Source organism: Hemicordylus capensis, chromosome 3 (genome assembly GCF_027244095.1).
Source record: "Hemicordylus capensis ecotype Gifberg chromosome 3, rHemCap1.1.pri, whole genome shotgun sequence".
NCBI lineage: Eukaryota > Metazoa > Chordata > Lepidosauria > Squamata > Cordylidae > Hemicordylus > Hemicordylus capensis.
In genome coordinates, this window is record NC_069659.1 from 267157696 (window position 1) to 267179712 (window position 22017).

The window sequence follows — 22017 nt, forward strand, 5'->3', positions numbered from 1 at the left end:
GTCAAGTAAAGGAAAGGGAAAGCCATTAGACTGCCCAGCAGTAGCTAAATTAATCCTAGGACACTAGCTAATTTAAGCTGATTTTCCCCCATTTTTAAAGGGGTAGTTGAAACAAAATCAATCAGGTCTTGATTGGCAGATCACACTTCCATTGAAACTGGCCAGTTTAAGCAATCTGTTCTCTAGGGATTGCAATCTATTTAATATATCTCAATCTCAGAAGGAAGTTCAGAAAATGTTTGTTTAATCCTCTGCAAATTCATCAACAGTTCTCACTATCACGACATAAGATTCAGCAAATTTAACTTGTTTGGGAAGCTTTCTGTAAATGTTATTTGGCAAAGTATTCTGGGACAAAACTGTTTTCAGATTATATTTCTTCCCATTTCCTTCTACCCAAGAGGAAGGAAGGAGGACTTCATCTTGGGAGAGCTCCAAGAGAATCTGTGGAATACTGTTTTACTACTACTTAGGAAACAATGGCTTTAAAGTAAAATCAAATTTTTAAAAAAAACTTACTGAGAAAATACCAAAGGACTTAAGAAACTCCTTGTTCTTGTTTAAAAGAGGAGGAACAGCTAAAAAATCCAACCTCAGTAAAACGCTGACAAAATTTGCTGTAAAAACTAGAAGCTCAACATGGTTTAAATCCACAAATTTCATATCCAAGAGTTGTCTTAAGTTTTGTTTTGTACTACCAAGTGAATCCTAACAAGGAATGTTTCCTTGAGAACAAATGAGAACATTCAATACTATATGACAAGCTTGAAACACCAGACAATAGTCTGCCTTGCTAATCGGTTATCATTTAAAAGATCGTTATCCAAAGCTGAGATAGATTTAGCATCAGAGGTATCATTTGCCAGATTGGATTAAATGATTATTTAATTTATTTCCATTGGCTACATCTGTTATATATTAAATACACTAAATGATTGAGTCTTCACAACAACATATATTTGGGAATATATATGTTTGAATAGATTGAGTTATCAAAATATATTGCCGAAAGGTCTAATATCGAAGAATGATATTTATTTATTATTCATTTATTTGCTTTCTATATGATAGCGGAAGAACCTATAGAAACTTCTTAACAGAAGGCATTTTGACACCTTTGGACACAGACAGTGACTTGTCAGAGGCAAGTAGTGAGAAGCTGTTTGAAACTGGGATTGAGTAGACAGATTCAAACTCCTGAGCCAACTGTCTGGGGAAATCAGTTTTGTACTGCTTAAGGTTTGGCAAACCTGGCTCTCAAGCTGTTGTTGAACTACAGTTCCCATCATCTTCCGCCACAGGCAGGGGATGATGTAGTTCAAGAACAGCTGAAGGGCCAAGTTTGCCCACCTCTGGCTTAGGTAGAGGTTAGATCAGGCCTGCTCAACTTTGGCCTCCCAGCTGTTTTTGGACTACAACTCCCATAATCCCTAGCCATAGCAGCCAATAGCCGGGAATTATGGGAGTTGTAGGCCAACATCTGCAGGAGGGCCGAAATTGAGCAGGCCTGGGTTAGATGGTCCAAGATCAGGCAGCCAACTTTCAGGCACCTTCAGATTCATCTGGCCACGGCACCCAAATAGTTAAATGGATTTATAAATGGCCAACTGAATCCTATCTATTTATCTATCTCCTGGGTGTGCCAGGGAAAATGCGTCCCAGCAGCCCAGCTGATTGGCTGGCGCAGCACACCCAGGAGAATTTGACCAGCAGCAGGCCAGGCTGCGGGCAGCGACGGTGGTCGGAGGCCCGGCCACAGAGGTGGGCCTGGCCACAGCAGCGGGACTCGGCCCGGCAGCGTGGGGGTGGGGGGGGAGAGGTAGCCGGCCTCAAAGAGGCCGTCCGTGGAGGCTAGCAAGCGGCGGCAACGGGCCTGGCAGGCTCGATTGCAAAGGCGGCACTCGGCCCGGCGGTGGGCCAGGCCGTGGAGGCGGCTCACGGCCAGGCGGAGAAACCGGCTGCTGAGGCCAGTCGCCCGTGGGAGGCTGGGGTGGGAGGGAACCGGGCAGTGGGACTTCCATGGTCGCTGCCTGGGCAGAGGAGCAGCGGCTGCCGCCGCCCAGTAAGTACTATAAAATGAAATGCAGGGGGCGGGGAAAGGGGGAGGGCAAGTGAGTGGGGGGAGGGGGAGGGCAAGAGAGTGGGGGGAGGAGAGGGCAAGAGAGTGGGGTAGGGGAGGGGAGGGTAAGAGTGGCTGGAGGGGAGGGGAGGGTAAGAGAGGGGGGAGGGCAAGAGAGGGGGGGAGGGAGGGCAAGAGAGTGGGGGAGGGGGGAGGGCAGGAGAGGAGCAGGGGGGAGGGTGGGAGAGATGGGGAGGGGGAGGGCAGGAGAGGAGCAAGGGGAGGGCAGGAGAGACTGGGGCAGGGAGGAGAGGGGTGAGCAGGAGAGAGGAGCAGGGGCGAGGGCAGGAGGGAGGGGGAGGGAGGGCGAGAGAGGGGTGGGAGGGGGAGAGTGGTGAGGGAGGGAAGGGGGCAAGAGAGTGGGGCGAGGGAGGGAAGGGGCAAGAGAGTGGGGTGATGGAGGGGAGGGGGCAAGAGAGTGGGGTGCGAGGGAGGGGAAGAGGGGCAAGAGTGTGGGGCAGAAGGGAGGGAGGGAGGGGGATACAGCTGGCCCCAAACAGAGCACAGATGCTCTGTGCGGGTTGGCTAATCTATATATATAATTCTCCTGGCTGTGCCTTGGAATGTATGTCCCAGCGCCCAGCTGATTGGCTGGGGCGGCGGACGCACGTGATTGGCTGAGGCGCACCCAGGAGGATTGGTTGCCGTGGCAGTGGGCCTGGCCTGGCCGCAGAGGCAAGGAGGGGGGAAAGAAAGGGGGGGTGCATAAGTGGCAGTGGGGAGGAGAGGCAGCTGGGCCCGGAAGCAGAGACTGGGGCAGAAGCTGGGGGAAAGAGGTAACCTCCGGCCCCAAAGAGTGCACAGATGCTCTGTGCGGGGTTGGCTAGTTTATATTTATGCACAAATTCTGTTCTTTGATTCCCTCATTCTTACACTGCTAGAATTGGTTTAAGGGAATGATTTATCCAGTAAAAACTTTGCTTTCTTTTCCTTACTCTTCCACTTGCAATTTCTTCAAGATATCGCTCTCCTCCCCCACCCCCATATCTTTGGAAGAATAAATAGGAAGGTTCCTTCATAGAAATCAGATACAGATATATTGAGTTGCTTTTGGGATTCTTAGTAGATTTGAATTTATATCTTACCTACTTATGAACGTTTGAGTGGCTTGTAATATATTTAAATTACACTAAGAAACAATCGGGATCTTAGAGTCACTCATTAGGCAACTTTTTCTGTCTTAGGCTGCCAGTGATGTCTTATGGTTCTCAGTCTCAGAGGACATCTACAAGACCTCCCCGCCAGCCCTCAGTTGTTCCGACTGCCACTCTGCTCTGAATCTCTTCAGCCACAATTCATAAATTATCTCATCTGGACATGGCTGATAAAGTCTTTCACAGACTGGGCTTGCAGTGTCTCATAGCTCCTCATGGCAGGTTCAAGAATCACTAGGTGTTTCTAAGCCTCTCTTGTATCGGATTCACAGGTAAACCCACATGTCAAGCTTTCCCATGCAAAAAGAGTTTTTCCATTTGTGACAGTGGCAAATGTAATACTGGTAGTTCTACCGCTAATAATCTAGAGTGTTGCCACTGCTTTTGGGTCTGCAGCAGCAGTGCTGCAAGTTCTAATGGAGATGTTAAAACTGTGATCATGTTAGCCATTCATACTATGCAATGTCTTTTAGTGGGTGAATGGTGGGATGTGAATGGCTTTGCGTAGGCTATGCCTAGTAGTTGAGAGGTAGTATGATACTTTTCCTGACACCCCTCTTCAGTCAACTGAAGAAAGATTTTGGGGCTAAACTTTGCCTAGTCATCAAAATGGACTGTAGATTCTGCAAGATAAAAAGAGCAATTGAATCATAGGTTCATAACATTGCTTAATAGTATTCTGATTAGCAGGCTTCCCCAAGTGTCAAATTTTGGAAAAATCAAGCTATCTTTTTGAGTGTCTCATTTCTCACCATTCTCAAGTCTGTATCTCAGCCAGTGTTCCCAGATGTTGACTACTGCTCCCAGCATCTCCAGCTGCAGTGGCCTTTGGCTGGGGATTATGGGAGTTGTAGTTAACAGCATCTGGGAATCCCTGTTTCAGAGAGCACTGATCTCAACTACAGGATTTTAAAAACTGTATTTGTTTGAACATAGTGTAACTGTAGTATTTTAAATACTTTTCAGTATTAAGTGAGCTCTGAGTTAATTTCACAGCTCTGTGAGCATTTGAAACAGGATCTATCTTTCAAGTTTGATTTTTTTCTATACTAACCAGCTCTATACTTTGAAAATGTCATAAAAAATTAGACATGTGTCTACCATTTTGGCATTGAAGAGAATATTCCTGAAAATGTTACTGGCTGACATTGAGGAAAATCACTCAAAATAGTCCCATTGAAATTGGGTTAGTAATGCCAAATTTTCTTGGGACTATTTTGAATAATTGTTCTGCAATACTGTATGTTAGCTGGTGGATTTAAGGAAAGTAATAATTACTGTGTTATGCTGTTCTAGGAATTTTCAGTTTTCTTCTTTTAGGCAATGGCCCCTTCTAGTATTGTGAAATGAATCACATTACGGTATTAGAACACTGGCTTGTTAGGGAGCAGGAGACCATGAAGTTCAGAATCATGGCTTAAAACTGTGAAGATGTAGCAAACCACTCCTGGAATAAACCAACCAGCAGCTGTCATTTTGATTGACTCCTGAATTTCATTACTTTGATTACATGCAAAGAAAAATGCTGCTATTTAGGTTTGATACTTACATGATTGGTTAAGCTCAGTCATCAGGTAGCCACTTGACATTGTTTTTGTGCCTGAGTACATTAGTGGCTATGGGAAAGAGCTTTCAGCTCTGTGGCACAGGGCCAGATTCAATGTGTTGGCAGCAGTTCATATGTTTGAACAAAGGAAAAGGGGTGCATGAGAGAGAATACTCTGGAAGTGATGTCAGCTGAATGAAATGCCTGTGGGGAGCTAAGCAGTGACTATAGGGAGGATTCTGCATCTCCACCCATATTCTCCATTTACTGTTAAAATGCTCTGTTCTGTGTTTATGCTCAAAATTGCCACCATCACATCCAAATAAGCTCTACATTGACTTCCATATCAGAATGGGAAATAGAGGCAGCCCCACCATGGAGCAGGGTGAAGGAGGCAGCTTCAAGCAGCAGACTCCATGACTGTTCTTAGGTATAGCACATAAGCTGCCCACTTGTCCCCTCCCCCATGATGGTGAGCAGAAGGCGGCAAAATGGCAGCAAGCTGCTTGTTCTCAGCCATGAGAAAAACATCTTTCCTATTCATGTAGAATCAGGAAGCGGAAAATACAAAAAATTTAAATACTTTAAATACAAAAGGGGAGCTGACCCCTCTCCCATATGCTCTGTCTCTGCAGCCCTTTCTCCTAACCCCTCTCCTTTATCAGAAGGGTGAGAAATGCTTGAGGCAACAGAATGAAATTAAGGTCTTCCTAGCCACATCAGTTATACTGTAAGAATTAGCTCCACTCACTACCTATTTTAGAGGAGACCAAGACAGACTCAAACAAGTTTTCATTTTCATCAATAGCTCAATGTATGGATTTCAAGTGGTTTAGTTTTGTAGAAAAGATCAGCTGTTTGGTGTAGTATTTCACTGGAAGCTACATACCTGTTCAGCTCTAGCTTGGAATCCATAGTAGTACTATATCACACAGGCTGTACCTAATCACAGGCTTGTCAACCTTGCTCTGAAAATACCACTTTGACAAGCACCTCTGCTGTGCAGAGTGGTACATATGTGTCCAAACAGTTTCCAGAACCCCAACAGGGTGATGCTACAATCCCATGCAAACTTAGTTGGGAATTGCTGCCACTGAATTTCATAGGACTTGCCAGTAAGTTTTCCTAGGACCAGACTACAAGTTCTTAAGAAGTTCCTCCTCAGGTCCTCCTCGAACACTGGACGTTTTAAGTGTTATTAAATGCCACGCTACTTTTCTATATCATAAGGCATATCTGCCGTGGAGTACTATTAAAAACACGACTGCTCACTCATGTGCATTTTGCAAAAAAAAGTCTTATTCCCCACAGATAGCCCTTCTTAGAAGAACATTTATGGCTTTGGGAGGGAGAAAAGCAAGAAATAATTTTATTTTGGCCTATACTTAAAATTTAACTTGGTTTTGTGCTCTAATTCCTCCCACAGAACACCCCCAGCTGCTTTTAATTCATCTCATTCTGTGGGACCCAAACAGACAACCTGATCTATTGTACCCACATAGCTTTTAAATAAGGTACATAAATTCCAGTTATGTTTTCTCCTCCAGTAAAAAAACCCCATTTTGGTAGTAAGCCTTTATCAACAAAACACACTAAGCAAGCTTCACATACACTCAGAAGTTCCAGTAGAACTTACTTCAGAGCAAGCATGCAAGTGTACCTTTAAAAATTTTTTTTTATAAGGGCTGTAAAAAGTATTCACTAGTACATACTATACTGGGTGAAGAACCATGCTATTGTCCATTTTTTCACGTTCTGGAATCTGCTGCACACTGCAGCATCCAAGCAGATGCACGATACTGCTTGCATGTAAACAGGCATCATGTGTAGCATGCATTCCACATTAGCAGAAACAAACATCATGAAGCAGCCATTCTAGAAGGCCAACTGAAGCACCCACAACTGTTAGCCTAATAAATCCATCTAAGGGACACTTTATCCCCTTTGCAAAGTTAATGGGAAAGCTTTGTGTTTCATTTACATGTTTTTAAGCCTCTTTTCCAACTTAGACTAGTGTACACATTATGGTTTTTATTAATAAAGACCAGAGAGCCCAAATTAGGCCTATCTTTGAATTTTTACTTATTTTGTATGGTTAAGTATGGACTGGTGACCTGCTGCATTCCATCACTGTAATCCTCACTCTTGTACTAACTTGGTCATGAGATCTTGATACATTAGACAGCTACACTAACCAGTATTCTTTTCAAGCTGTCCCATAAGACAAAAGACTAGAAATAAGACTTAGAAGTTTAAGACTGATGTAGATAGCAATGCTGTTTTATTGTCATTAATGTAGGCATGATCATGCTTGGGTTCATTTTAGACACTGAATTGGATCTAAACTTTTTGCTCAACTCACAGAAGCTTCTTCCATTCACAGAAGGAGCTTGCATGAGTGTAGCAGTAATTCTGGATCCAACCCACTGTGTAGGAAGAGGAGTTTTTGCAATTATTGCCTTTGCTTTGAACTCCAGGTTTCTTCAGTTTTTTGCTACACAACTATAATATGGGAAAGGCAGTGCAGGTCACCTCAAAGACATCGACAGCAACTCAAGAGGATTTCTTGCTTCTGGTAAACGGACATGCCTTCAGATCTTTCTACCCAGTGCTTGCTCCCTAGGGCTACTAGTTTTGAATTATGGGTGCAAATGTCATTGTGCAGGGGAAGGGGAGAGTGTCAGGATGAAAAAAATAAGCACAAGTCAGATCTCTGTGACACCTTTACTTCCACTGTCAACCAGTTAATTAGAAAGTATCATCAGCTGGGCTACAGGGAGATAACTGGCATTTAAAATAAAGGCAAAGACAAGGCAATGGAGAAACTCATTGTAGGAGTGGCAACAAAAAGACACACTCCAGATTGAATATGAAAGACTTACAAAACCACCAACTCCTTTTGTACCATAAGAAATCCCCCCCCCCAACATAACAGTAACCGCCAGTTCGGACTTGTACAACCAATATTGCTTATAGACAAACTAGTGAAGACATCAATAGAAACAAATACCAGTCCAATACATTGAATTCCTCAGTACCCTTTCAGCCTTGCCTGAACCAAGGTAGGGCCCATCTATTTGATAAGAGTTAAAAGTGTTTGGGGGTCACATACACATCAAAGTCCACCTTTCATGGCTAGAGGAGCTCTTTCAAGGACCTCTTGAAAGTTTTTCTTTCCAGCCAAGAATGTAATATTGAAGAAAGCCATACTGATCAGAGCATATACCTAAAGGATAACCCTAGTCCCATTTAAAAATTTGATATGCTTTACAATAAACAAATACAGTACCTCTAAAACGGTATGTTATAATTCTTATAGAGTTAATTCAGAGGCCAGACTTCCTGGCCACTACGTATACAAACTATAAACTATACTCGATTATTTGATACATAAATCAAGACCATTTCTCTGTACATTCTACCGTCTTCATGTTTAAATATATTAAGTGTTAAAGAGAAACATCATTCAATTTAAGATAATTATTTTAAAAAAAAAATCCAAAAAGAAATGTCTTTCTTTTCCCCTGTAGAGGGCGGACACGCGCAGAACTCCCCCCACCGCCCCAAATTAAAAGATTTGTGTGTTTATGATCCAATGTGTCCGCAGTCACTCCAACGATGAAGCCCAGGGACTCTAGGCGCTCCCCCTAGCGGAGCTTCTTGCCCAGAATATGCCGGGCGTTTTTGAGCGGCTGTTTGGGTGCGCTGCCGTGCATTTTGGACAAGGGGCAGTACTTGATCGTGTGAGCATTGTCCCCGCTCGCTCCGCACAGCGGACACGTGTATCTCCGCAGCACTGGGCACAAGACCCGGCCGTCGGGTCCCTTGAGGATGTGAGTGGTGTACAGGGCCACGGCTTCCTTGTTATTCCTGCAGAAGACGCAGACTTGCAATTCCGGCTTCAGCAGCCGGGAGCCGCTTTTCTGGGGAGCCTGAAGCCGACTGTCGACCACCAAGCGGCCGCCCCAAGCATGGGGAGAGCGATCCCTTTCCAGGTGATCCGCGGAGCAGTTGAACACAACAGAGGCTGGGCTAGAGCGCCCAGAGAAAGGGCTGAAATCGGCAAAGCGCTCTTCCAGTAGGCTCTCACCATGGTTAAGATGGTGGTGGTGGTGGGTGCACAAGTCGAAGTCGTGCAAATCCAGCGAGTTCTCGAAATAGGGGGTCCCCACATCTTCTTCTTCTTCCTCCTCCTCCTCCTCCTCCTCCTCTTCGTCTTCCTCCTCCTCCCCTTCCTCGGCCGCCTGGACCTGCTGCACGGTCGCCGCCACCACCACGGAGGAGGGCCCGGTCCTGAAGCCCTTCTCCTGGCTCACAGCTTTGGTGATCAGAGTGGCCAGCCCCAGGTAATCATTCCACGAGTTAAACGCGTTCCCGTAGGCGCTGTGGCTCTTCGCGCTGTACCTGCTGGCTCCCTGCAAAAACTCCACGGGCTGGTGATGGTGCTTCTCCAGCTTGCTGGGGTGGAAAGTCTCCATCAGAATCGACGCCGATCGCCTGTCGGTGCCACCGACGACGCCTCGCTCTTCCAAGGCAAGCAGCTTCGAGACCAGCAGCGCGACCAGCCTCCCGTTCACCAAAACAGCAGCCTCAAACTCCTCCTCTGCGAGCCCTTTAGTGCTTGCAGCTGCTGAAATAGATACAGTCGGGGGGCGGGAGGGACGAAGGAGGCGCAGCCCAGGGGCTGCGCTCTAATTGGCCGGCAGCCAAAGCGGTCCCACCGCCCTGGCCTCCTATTATTGGCTGCTTAGTTTTAGCACCCTTCCATCTCTTACGGCGGGGTATAGAAGGCGGTGATTTGATGTTTGATCCGGAGCACGTAAGAAATCCAAAATGCTCGAACCTGGTGATGTACAGCTTTCTTGCGCAATGTATATACTTTTTTTGGGGGGGGGTGTCTTGCCAATAGGTAGCCTCGGAACTCGTTTCCAGAATAAAAGCTCCACCTAAGACTTGGTGAGTTATAAATATGAGAACAACAGTCACTTAGGCATGTACAGAGTGCTTTTCTCTTACCATGGAGTAATCACAAAGTAGCCCTCACACATCTGAGATTAAATACCGCTGATACCTTGCCAGAGACCTTTCTTAGCATTCCCAGAGTAGTCAGTAATACAGGGCATGGTGAGATCTAGAAATTTCCACAGGAATTAATGGTTTTTGCATATAGATGTGGTCAGTGCTGTTACTTTTCAATGTTTTTAATAGACAGTGACTCTTATTTTAAGAGCTATATAATAGCTGAAAGTCAACAGATGAAACTTCCTCACACTGCGATGCAGGAGTAGAAAAAGCATTACCTGTTGATCTATGTCTGTTATGCAGATGTTAGGGCACAAAGCCTCCATCCAATTAAAAAGGAGTGGTACCCTAACAAGAACCTGCTAACCTTGTGGTTCATTATTCTAGGGCTAAAGAGACAGGTAATAGGGCAAAAAGCACAAACTGTTTGTGTGTGCATGCATGCACACACCTGGAGTGCTTCTCCCTCTCCCGGGTGGACTGTGCATAATGTGCATAGCTTTTGATTCTCTCTGTGCATTTGCTGTATGAGCAGAGGTGGGATGGGATCTCTGTGGGCTGCATAGGGGAGCTATGTGCTTTGCAGGGATTGGGTGCACCCAGAAGTGCCTACTGACAAACAGTGCTGGCCCAAGGTAAGAGTGTGCGTGTGTGTGTGTGTGTGTTTTGCTCTCAAGCAATAAAAGTCGAGTCCTCTCCATCCTCTCACCCCTAGTATGCTGAGGAGCATGACCATAGCACATTAAGTGATTAAAAGTTGATCAGCTATTATGTTCTTCTTTTTCATTTTGATTGCTTTTTACTTCTTCTGTGCACAACTGTGCCTATGCCCTGGGGGGCTGATGAAGTTCAGAAGGCTCTTGGATCACACTTTGGAATTTCCTGGAGTTTTAATACTCCAGAAAGTTGCTTAGTTTGCATCTATGGTTAGGCCGACCCTGCTGTTCAGGCAACCACTGTGTTAAAAAATAACCAGGGATCCAATTGCATGGTCCTTATATACAGAAGCATACAAAAAACCCACCCTCTATGTAATATTACATAAAACATATTATATCTTGAATGTAAGAACCTAGTATTTATTTTCACTATGTATCCAATAGCCTGAATAAAACCAATAATCTGAACTTGCATTAATTGCAATCTGAAATCTATATAAAATCACAATAATGCTTCCAATGAAATGTGACTACATGAACCAATCATTCTTCCATTATTGCCAAATAGTTCATTTCCCACAAAGTTCATGTAGAAAGAACCCACTGCTGTTGTATATAGTTGGAGTTCATCTGAAGAATGCAGATTTCTGTGTAGCTTGTTAATCTCTGCCAAAATGCGTTTCCACCTTTTTGGTCTTCCTCAGTGGCATTTGTAACAATGTTCATGCAAATTCTTCCTCTAAAGTTTCAACAACAGTATCAAAACCCCTGCTGACTGGGCAAAGAGGCACCTTTTACCATGGTAATTCTCTTTATTTAGCAGGTGGAGAGTAACTAGCCCTATCCAGCCCCAGCACAGTACCTCCAGTGACTGTTGCTGGTGTCTATTTTATGTTTCGTTTTAGAATGTGAGCACTTTGGGGACAGGGAGCCATCTTATTTATTTATTATTTCTCTGTGTAAACCACTCTGAGCTATTTTTGGAAGGGCAGTATAGAAATCGAAATAATAAAAATAAAAATAAAATAATGAAAAGTAACCTTATATTGTAAAACTTTTTGTCTTGCATTAGAAGAGGCATTTTCCAAGGGGACTCACTATCCCCTCTGTTGTTTGTAATCGCCATGACCCCACTTTCACAAATACTAAACAAAACAGGCCTCGGATACCAAACATCTAAAACATCAAGTAAAATCAACCATCTGCTGTACATGGACGATCTGAAGTTGTATGGCAAGTCCCAGTCAGAAATCGAATCACTGCTAAACACTGTCTGTATATTCAGTAGCGATATAGCAATGGAGTTTGGACTAGACAAGTGTGCTGCATTAATAAAGAACAGAGGGAAAATAACAAAAACAGAAGGAATAGAACTGCCCAATGGAAGCAAGATCAAGAATTTGGAAGAGAAAGAACCTTACAAATACTTGGGCATTCTCCAGGCTGATAACATCGCACACACTGAAGTTAAAAGAAAAATTGGAAGTGAATACATCAGGAGAGTTAGAAAAATCCTCAAGTCCAAACTCAATGGCGGGAACACCATACAAGCCATAAACACCTGGGCTATACCTGTTATCAGATACACTGCAGGAATAATAGACTGGACCCAGGCAGAGCTAGAGACTCTAGATCGTAAGACCAGGAAAATCATGACCATCAATCATGCTCTGCACCCCCGCAGTGATGTAGATAGGCTATACCTCCCTCGCAGCTCAGGTGGAAGAGGAATGCTGCAAGTCCATCAAACAGTAGAGGAGGAGAAAAGAGGCCTTGAAGAATATATCAAGGACAGTGAAGAAGATGCACTTCAAATGGTCAATAATGCGAAACTATTCAACACCAATGAAACAAAGCAGGCCTACAAGAAAGAACAAGTCAAGAACCGAGCAGAAAAATGGAAAAATAAGCCCCTGCATGGTCAATATTTGCACAATATAAGTGGAAAATCAGACATCACCAAGACCTGGCAATGGCTTAAGAATGGCAACTTGAAGAAAGAAACAAACAGAGGGTTTAATACTGGCTGCACAAGAACAGGCACTAAGAACAAATGCAATAAGAGCAAAAGTTGAAAAATCCACCACAAACAGCAAGTGCCGCCTTTGTAAAGAAGCAGATGAAACAGTGGACCACCTAATCAGCTGTCGTCCAAAGATCGCACAGACTGACTACAAACAAAGGCATGACAAGGTAGCAGGGATGATACACTGGAACATCTGCAAAAAATACTAGCTACCTGTAGCCAAACATTGGTGGGACCATAAAATTGAAAAAGTTGAAGAAAATGAAGATGTAAAAATATTATGGGACTTCGGACTACAAAAAGACAAACATCTGCCACCCAATGCACCAGATATAACTGTAGTTGAGAAGAAAGAAAAACAAGTGAAAATAATCGACATAGCAATACCAGGGGATAGCAGAATAGAAGAAAAAGAAATAGAAAAAATCACCAAATACAAAGATCTACAAATTGAAATTGAACGGCTGTGGCAGAAAAAGACCAAAATCATCCCAGTGGTAATTGGCGCCCTGGGTGCAGTTCCAAAAGACCTTGAAGAGCACCTCAACACCATAGGGGCCACAGAAATCACTATCAGCCAATTACAAAAAGCAGATTCACTGGGAACAGCCTATATTCTGCGACGATATCTATAACAACAGCAACAACATTGACAATAAAATTCTGGCATCCCAGGTCCTTGGGAAGGACTAGATGTCTGGATAAAACAAACCAGTCAATAACACCTGTCTGACTGTGTAAACAAGAAATAATAAATAATGAAAAGTAACCTTATATTGTAAACCTTTTTGTCTTGCCTTCTTCGAATAGTACTAGTAGTATTCACCGTATTCATATTCCCAATCCTAGTTTAGCTTGTGGACTACTATATGAAGGACTGTGTAACATTCCCTTTGCAGGAGCTATTGCCAATTCCCTCAGGCCTCCAAAGATTTTCACGTAGGTCTAATATCCACAGACCTATATGTCATTTCCTTTGTAGATTCAGTACCTGAGTAAACAAGATGAGTATCCCTTTTGGGGGGTTGAAACCATCCACATCCGTGTCTCCTGAACTTCATCCCAGCATGTGGTTTGCAAGAAGTTGCTTGCAAGAGGCCATTGCCCAGCTGAGCAACTTCTCTCACTTCAGCAGCGTGCAGTTATTAGCATAGCACTTTGTAGTCAAAGGCATTGAGAGCCTACCATGATAAATCTAGGAAATGGCTGCAAAAATAAAGTTCATTGATGCAGTTGGTCCAGCAACCTGCTTGGCAACCCTCTTGGAATCAAGACACATTTTTAACACTAACAGCTGGCTGGTATTTTTAAAGCTTTTCTTAACACTAACGTGACAATTATAGGATTTGTTTGGTTAAAAAAATGTATGCCTTATTTTATATTAGAGAAACAATTGGTTTAACTATTAAACCACCTTTTTTGCATTAATTGTAAGCACGGGAAAGGCTTTTATTTCATCTTGTGTTTAACTGAATTCACTCAAGTTGTGAGTTGTGTGTGTGTGTGTGTGTGTGTGTGTGTGTGTGTGTGTGTGTGTATATATATATATATATATATATATATATATATATATATATATATATATATATATTCTTAGCAATGCTACATGGAGCCAGGAAACTTGCTTGCTGGGTGAGAAAAGACAGAATTATTGGGCCAAATTCACAGCTGTGCTAGACATCTGTCTAATCCCACAGGACAAGCTCATAATGCAAGCTGCAGAACCAGCCACCGGGAAGTGAGGACTGGAGATGTTTACAGCTTGTGGGAACCTTGCCTCTTCCCGACTTCCTAAGGCAGCCCTTCTCCTGAGGAGACATCTGGGTCGATTCACCCCTCTTCCTGAGGAGACCAGTCACAAAGGAAGCCTTGAGTAGCCAAGAATGCACTCCACCATTGAAGTATACCTGCCAACATGTCCCTATTTTGCCATTCAGGTGAATAGGAAGAATAGGAAAACTGTGACATTTGGGCAGGTATGTTGAAGCTGGAGCTTGGCTCTGGCCTGGTGTTGCTCTGCTCTTGGGGACCTAAGGGCAATGGAGAGGCCTTGACAGCAGGGAAGGGATCCTCTGAGCTCTAAGATGACTTTGAGGGGAGTGGCTCTGACTGTTCTGCACCTAGTGGTTCTGCGGGGCTGCTGTCAGGGGTGGAGAACTGGGCTGGGACAGATTCTCCTTGATCCTCAGACTTGCCATTATCTGGGATGGTGTCTGGTTAAACCCTGAGAAAATCACAACAGTGGGGTGTTGTGCATGATGTGCGTCCCTCCCATATTCTTCATCACAGGCAAACTCCTGCCATCTTTGGAGTCAGGACTACCCGACTATGCAACTATTGGTAACATTCATTGGAGCAGCTATATCAGCCCCCTCAACAAGGAGGCCTGGGCCTCGCTAGGAACTGTTGCAATTGCTTTGACCATTTGCAACAAGGCCAGGAGTTTCATGGATGGCTGCTATGCTGCCCTCAACCCCAGGGATGGCTGAAGTTTACATAGACTGGTGCAAGGGTGGAGTTATGCCAGAAGCACAGCTAGCCCAATCCCCTGTTGGACTCTTCATCCACTTGTAGCACCTTCCAGAGGTGCACCTAGGTAAGTTTGGAGCCTGGACCAAGTACTGCACAAAGAATACAGTACACCAAGTACTGCACAAAGAATGTCCTACAACTACACAAAATACAGGTCTTGCAAATTCATCTGCACTAAAGCAAGAGAATTTCTTTCTAAGTATTTCCAACACATCAGCCAATATATACTTATATGCAAATTATACTTTTGAAGATAGGAACAGCCCTGCTGGATCAGGCCCAAGGTCTATCTAATCTAGCACCCTGTTTCCCACAGTGGCCCATCAGATGCCTCTGAGAAGCCCACAGCAAGAGGTGAGAGCATGCCCTTTCTCTTGCTGTTGGTTGCTCCCCTACAACTGGTATTTAGAGGCATCCCACCTCTGAGGCTGGAAGTGGCCTATAGCCACCAAACTAGTAGCCATTGATAGACCTGTCTTCCATGAATTAGTCCAAGCCCCTTTTGAAGCCATCCAAGCTAGTGGCCATCACCACATCCCATGGCAGAGAATTCCATGGATTAATTATGGGCTGTGTGAAAAAGTACTTCCTTTTGTCAGTCCTAAATTTCCTGGCACAGTTTTGTGGGATGACCCCTGGTTCTAGTGTTGTGAGAGAGGGATAAAAAATTCTCTCTGTCCACTCTTTCTACTCCATGCATCATATTATACACCTATATCATGTCTCCCTGTAGTCGCCTCTTTTCCAGATTAAGAAGCCCTAGATGCTGTAGGCTTGCCTCATAAGGAAAGTGCTTCAGGCCCCTGAACTTCTTGGTTGCCTACTTCTGCATCTTTTCCAGTTCTACAATGTCCTTCTTAAGATACAGTGACCAAAACTGTATCCAGTACCCCAAATGTGGCTGCACCATAGATTTGTATAAGGGTATTACAATATTAGCATTTTTAATTTCAATCCCCTTCCTAATGATTGCAAGCATGGAACTGGTCTTTTTCACAGCTGCCATCCAGTGAGTTGACACTTTCAACAAGCTGTCCACCACAACCCCAAGATCTCTCTCCTGGTCAGTCACTGACAGCTCAGACCCCATCAATGTATATGTGAAGTTTGGGGTGGGTTTTGTTTTGGTTTTTTTGCCCAGTGTGTATCACTTTACACTTGCTTACAGTGAACCCTGTTTGCCATTGTGTCGCCCGCTCACCCATTTTGGAGAGATCCTTTTGGAGCTCCTCACAATCTGTTTTGGATTTCACTACCCTAAACAGTTTTAGTGTCATCTGCAAATTTGGCCACTTCGCTGATTACCCCAACTTCTAGATTATTTATGAACAAGTTAAAGAGCACAATAATTTGGAAATGTAAATGAATTTTTAAATAATAATAAGTAGTCACTCCCCTGTAAAATGTATGAAGCAATGTCAAATAGAAAAAAGGAAAGAAAGAAAAAATAGCCCAAGCCAACCAAGACTTTTGTGTGCCACAAGCAGAAAGCAAGGGTGATCAGGATGCTCCAGGGATCAATAATACATTTTACAAGGCCAGCTCAGTTTTGAATAATTTTAATCACATTTTTGTATCCAGTTCTAATATATCAAATACTATTTTTGCTTTCCAGCTCTACTGGACGGCTGGCCATGCGCAGCAAAGCAGGCTCTCAGAAGTTAGATTTCTTTTCTGTTGCTAGGACAACCTTAATTCCTAGGCCTGACACAAGTGTCCTTTATAATCAAATACAGATTACTGTATATTATTGGGCTCTAATCAACTGAAATATCAAACAATGTCAAATAGGACAGAAGTCTAAGGATAAAGCGTGATTACTGAAATAATTGAGTTTTGCAGAGGAACTTACGAAGCTGACTTGTACTGAGTCAGAGCACTGGTCCATTTAGCTCAGTATGTCTTCTCTGACTGGCAGTAGCTCCCCAAGGTTTCAGGCAGCAGCCTCTCCTAACCCCATCTAGAGAGGTCAGGGAGTGAACCTGGGACTTCTGCATGCAAGTATGCAGATGCTCTTCCACTAATCTATTGCCCCATCCCATAAAGGGAATATCTTACAGCGCTCACATGCGCTGTATGTCTGCTGTCCATCCAAGTCACATGTTTTGCTGTCACAAGTATGTTGTCCATCCATCATTGTCCATCCAAGTGCAAACCAAGGTGGACCCACCTTAGCAAAGGGGACAATTTGTACAGGGGATAATTTGTACAGCCACAATACCAGCTCTTTTTATCCAAATTGCTAGAATAATTTCCTACTACTTTAGCAGCTACAAAGTTAAGTGTGTGTGTGTGTGTGTGTGTGTGTGTGTGTGTGTGTGTGTGTACACGTATGCACACGTGCGCGTGCCTCGGACCCAAACCCAAGCTGCTTCAGTTGCACAGTCAGTTTATTCCATCTACATGGACTTCCAGCTGCAAGTCTGGAAATAATCCTGCTGGATCAGGCCCAAGGACTGCCTAGTCATGGCATGAGTCATGGTTGTGGGCTTCCCAGAGGCATCTGGTGGGCCACTCCATGAGATTAAGGCATGCCTTCTCTCCTTCTGTTGCTCCCCTGTTGCCATCCCTAGACAGAGAATTCGATAGATTAATTATTTGCTGTATGAAGTACCTAGAATGCCCCCTGTCCTGCTGTTGCTCCCCTGCCACTGGTATTCAGAGGCATCTTTATTATTATTTTATTATTTTTACATTTATATTCCGCTTTTCCTCCAAGGAGCCCAGAGCGGTGTAGTACATACTTGAGTTCTCCTCACAACAACCCTGTGAAGTAGGTTAGGCTGAGAGAGAAGTGACTGGCCCAGAGTCACTCAGCTAGTTTCATGGCTGAATGGGGATTTGAAATCGGGTCTCCCCGGTCCTAGTCCAGCACTCTAACCACAACACCATGCTGGCTTTCTGAACCTGGAGGCAGCTTATAGCCATCAAGACTTGTAGCCATTGACAGACCTGTCATCCATGATTTTAATTTTTAAATGATTTTAATTGTAAACTGCCCAAAGATGCACGTTTTGGGAGGTATAGAAATATGTTAAATAAAATAAAAAATAAATGAATGAATTTGTCTAAGCCTCTTTTAATCCATGAATTTTCTAAGCCCCTTCATCCAGGCTGGAGGCCTTCATCACATCCCATAAATTAATTATGTGCTGTGTGAAAAGGTGCTTCCTTTGTTGGTCCTAAATCTCCTGGAAATCATTTTCATGGGATGACCCATGGTTTTGGTGTTGTGAGAGAGAGAGGAAAATTTCTCTCTCTCCACCCCATGCATAATTTTAGAAACTCTATCATATCTCTTGTTGTGCAAGAAGCAGTTAGAGATGTGCCCGAACTGGTTCGGTGCCTCCTTCGGGAAGCACCGAACCGGTTTGGGTGCCGGCATTTGAACCAGTTCAGCGGGGCAGGGGGCAGTTCCTTTAAAAAGCAGGTAAGCAGGAGCTTACCTGCTCCTCTGCTGCCCCCCTCTGCTTTTCTGGGTATAGTGCTGTTCAAAAGGCTGTGCATGGCTGCAGCACTGCTCCCAGCAGCCTGTGCCTGCTGATGCAGCACACAGGCTTCTGGGAGCAGCACTGCAGCTGTGCGTGGCCTTTTGAGCAGTGCTGCACCCATAAAAGTGGTGGGGTGGTGGAGGAGCAGATAAAGTCCTGCTTACCTGCTTTTTAAAGGAACCCGGTCCCTGTCCTGTCGAAACAATTGCACAAGCTGTCCGTGCACATCCTTAGAAGTAGTGCACAATGCAGAGCTCCTCCATCACACCAAACTACTTCTGACTTGCAAATAGGTACTATTTATATAGGTACAAAAAGGTACTATTTGCAAGAACAACATAAAAACATCTGCAAGTCTGGAACTGGACACTGGGCACAGCTCTTTCCCTGCTCCCCTACCTGGTAATCACTTCTTTGTCAGCAAATGATAGTCCATGATTTGTGACATACCACCTCCATACAAAAACTGGATATCTTTGCCAGCATATGCCTCGTTTCCAAGTTGTGGCATTGCGGCATGGTCTTGTAGAAAGATAGTCAGATTCCTGCTAGATGAAAGGGGGTGGGCCACAGGTCTCTTCCTGAGAGTGTAGACCTGCTGGTCTCTTGCCTGGGGCCATTAGATATGACAGTATGTAAGTATATCATTATACATTTATAGGTGTGTTTTTTGTTTAAAGGAGTCACATAGGTGGCATTTGTCTTCTTCAAGCACACTGAACTTTAGAAAGGATCATCACTTGTAAATTGCCCTGTTGTCAAGGTAAACAAAAGCAACTCTGACCAATCTGTTTTTTTGACAACTGCATGTATCACAGCAGCATTTTCTCACTATCTTTTTTCCATTTACACAGGTATTGATTTACAGTCGGTTTGAGGAAGCGAATGAACTTAGACATATAGAAAAGAAGTTAGAGAAGAAAAATCTGTCACTGGCTCTAAATCAGTAAATCAAGAGGAGCTCAAGCAATACAGAGCATCATAAAAGACATCACTATGATGAAATATATGCTTTGGAATTATATATCTGTCATTAATGCTGACAGATGTGGGAGTGCTAATGTACAGACAGGGACAATGCAGTTATATTGGAATATTAAAATATTATTCCACTGACTCCCTCTGTCTGTATTTTAATTCAATAAGCTATCATGTATCATATAGTGAATGAGACACACTTCCAGTGATATGTGTTACTGGAGTGCCAGTACCACTCATAAGAATTTTCCAGTTCACCTTGAGTTGGTTACCTGGGGAGATGTTAACTATTGTGTGAATGTAATGACTCCACCAATGTTGACTCTGATTTATTTATTTTTTTAGACCCATGAATATTGGATCTTCAATAGCTCTATCAATTTTCTCCATGCTGCTGATGGAAGGGTCATGCTGAAAAGTAGTTGGCGGGGCAAATAAGTACTTTCAGGAATTATAAAAAGGAAAGTGCCAGCTTCTAAAACAGAACAAAGATGTACTAGGCCTATAACAAGGTTAAATTCTTGAGACATTGACATATCCTACCCAATGGAGCACACATGCACCCACCAATACAAAACCTAATCTTTGTAGTGTTTTTTTTTTAAAAAAGCTTAAACTATTAAAATAATTCATTGTACATATGACTTTTGAGGTCTTGAAGTCTTTGTGTCCAAACCAGGCACCTCAATCCTAAATTTTGATTTCACTGTTATAAGCAAAGTTTTGGTATTGCTTCATCAATACCCCACCAGGGGCAGAGGGAGGCCAGCGGCCACCTGGGTCCAGCCCACTGCAGCGGCCCCCTAGCCCCACTCCCTGCCTCTGATGGCAGACGCTAAGCCATGCCCCCTGCATTGGATGTCAGATGCAGGGGGCGTATCTTTGCTTGCAAATGGGGCCATGCGGCCCCATTTGCAGGCAAAATCCCTGGCCAGCTCAGTGTTTGCAGAGTGGCCGGAGTGGTTCTCCCTGCCAAAAAGACGAGTAGAGTTGCTCCTGGCCATGCTGCGAACGCAGCGCTGGTTAAACTCACAAACAGGGCCACACAGCCCCGTTTGTGAGCACAATCCTCGGCCAGTGCTGCATTCGTAATGTGGCCGGGAGCATTTCCCTGCCTTTTAGGGAAGGCATTTCCCTGCTGCGAACGCGGTGCTAGCCGGGGATTTTGCCTGCAAAGGGGGCTGTGCAGCCCCATTTGAAAGCAAAGCTATGCCCCTTGCATTTGACATCAAATGCAGAGGGTGTGGCTGGGGTGCCAGACACAGCCCCTGATTCATGGCAACCTGCATTCTTTGAACCCTTTCACTCAATGGTGGCTCTGCCCAGGTGCAGAGCCTGACCACCAGTGGCCCGTGTGCAACCACGGTGGTGACCCCGCTGACCCCACCCCCTGCATCTGACTGCAGACACGGGGGCTAGCCACGCTCCTGTGTCTGGCGTCAGACATGGGGGGCGTGGTCTGGCTCCTGAATGGAGCCTTAAGCCTCCATTTGGGAGTTAAACTAAGGCTGGTGCTGTTTTTGCAGCACAGCCAGGAGCGGCTCTTCCCTGCAGGGAAGAGCCGCTCCTGGCTGCACTGCGAACGCAACGCTAGCCTTTTAACTCCTGAAGGGGCCGCACCCCACCCCACCCCCCCGTTTGGGAGCTAAACCAGCACCCCCGCGCCTGATGTCAGACGCGGTGTGTGTGTCAGGGCCGTGAGGTGCAGCCCAGGTTCTTTGAACCCGTTGGCCCAATGGTGGGTCCACCCCTGGCTCTGCCTCGTGGCTCACCAATGAGGCCAAGTGAGCCAATGGCCTTACGTGGCACCTGCAGATGAGTGGTGGTGGGGTAGAATGCCCCAGATGACATGGTTGTTTGCTTTAGTTGGCACAGGCTCTTGAGCCGGCCCCGCTCACAGGGCACCTCATTTTAATTGACTGTGGAAAATAACCCGGTACAGACTTAGAAAACCTGCTCTCCCTCTCCTGACTGAAGTAAAGATATGCTACAGTTTTTGCTGCCACCATAGAAGACACTTCATGCAACTATAGGTCACCTTTGTGGAAAAGCAACCAAGGAGAATAGGAGAGCCTCATGTGTATATAGTGCTGATGCTGCAATGCTGACCTGCACTATCTGCTGTGGTCAGGAGGGTGCCAGGATGGGCAGTGTGTGTGTGTGTGTGTGTGTGTTTGTGTTGTGCTCGGGTGGGTGATGGGGCAGGTAGGGGGTGCCCGGGCAGGCTACACCTGAGTTGCCCCTCACCCTTGGGCCGGCCCTGAGCTATAGAGCCTAGCGAAAATACACTTTCACCAAGCTATGCAGGCTGTGTTTACTGAAAACAAACCCCACTTGATTTTACCAAGCTCTACAGCTGGTTACTCATAAGTAAACCCCAGTTGCTAGCAGCAACAAGCAACCCTTCCGCTCCTCCTCAGCCTTCCTCCCCTTCTTTCTCTGGTTGGCCTCAAGGGTCTGGGGCCTGAGAAGGTGCAGGCAGCAGGGGCT

The 22017-nt window shown here is 44.8% G+C and overlaps 2 protein-coding genes and 1 long non-coding RNA gene across 3 annotated transcripts; 2 read left to right on the forward strand and 1 right to left on the reverse strand.

Moving 5' to 3' along the window:
• Positions 1-2810: 2810 nt before the first annotated feature.
• Positions 2811-4747, forward strand: LOC128351084 (uncharacterized). The gene is made up of 2 exons (XR_008319580.1): positions 2811-2895; positions 3304-4747. It is a non-coding gene; the product is annotated as an uncharacterized LOC128351084 (long non-coding RNA).
• A 2782-nt stretch (positions 4748-7529) lies between these two features.
• NANOS1 (nanos C2HC-type zinc finger 1) lies at positions 7530-9439 on the reverse strand. The gene has a single exon (XM_053310212.1). It carries the CDS (start codon positions 9295-9297, stop codon positions 8467-8469), a length of 831 nt encoding a protein of 276 aa, XP_053166187.1. The 5' UTR covers positions 9298-9439; the 3' UTR covers positions 7530-8466.
• A 174-nt stretch (positions 9440-9613) lies between these two features.
• Positions 9614-13954, forward strand: LOC128351082 (uncharacterized). Its single transcript, XM_053310211.1, has 2 exons — positions 9614-9775; positions 11573-13954. Exon 2 carries the CDS (start codon positions 11625-11627, stop codon positions 12573-12575), a length of 951 nt encoding a protein of 316 aa, XP_053166186.1. The 5' UTR covers positions 9614-9775; positions 11573-11624; the 3' UTR covers positions 12576-13954.
• The last annotated feature ends 8063 nt before the right edge of the window (positions 13955-22017 follow it).

Bases quoted from the DNA above. Each gene is read 5' to 3' on its own strand.
- NANOS1 (XM_053310212.1), bottom strand. From the start codon at position 9,297: ATGGAGACTTTCCACCCCAGCAAGCTGGAGAAGCACCATCACCAGCCC.
- LOC128351082 (XM_053310211.1), top strand. From the start codon at position 11,625: ATGACCCCACTTTCACAAATACTAAACAAAACAGGCCTCGGATACCAA.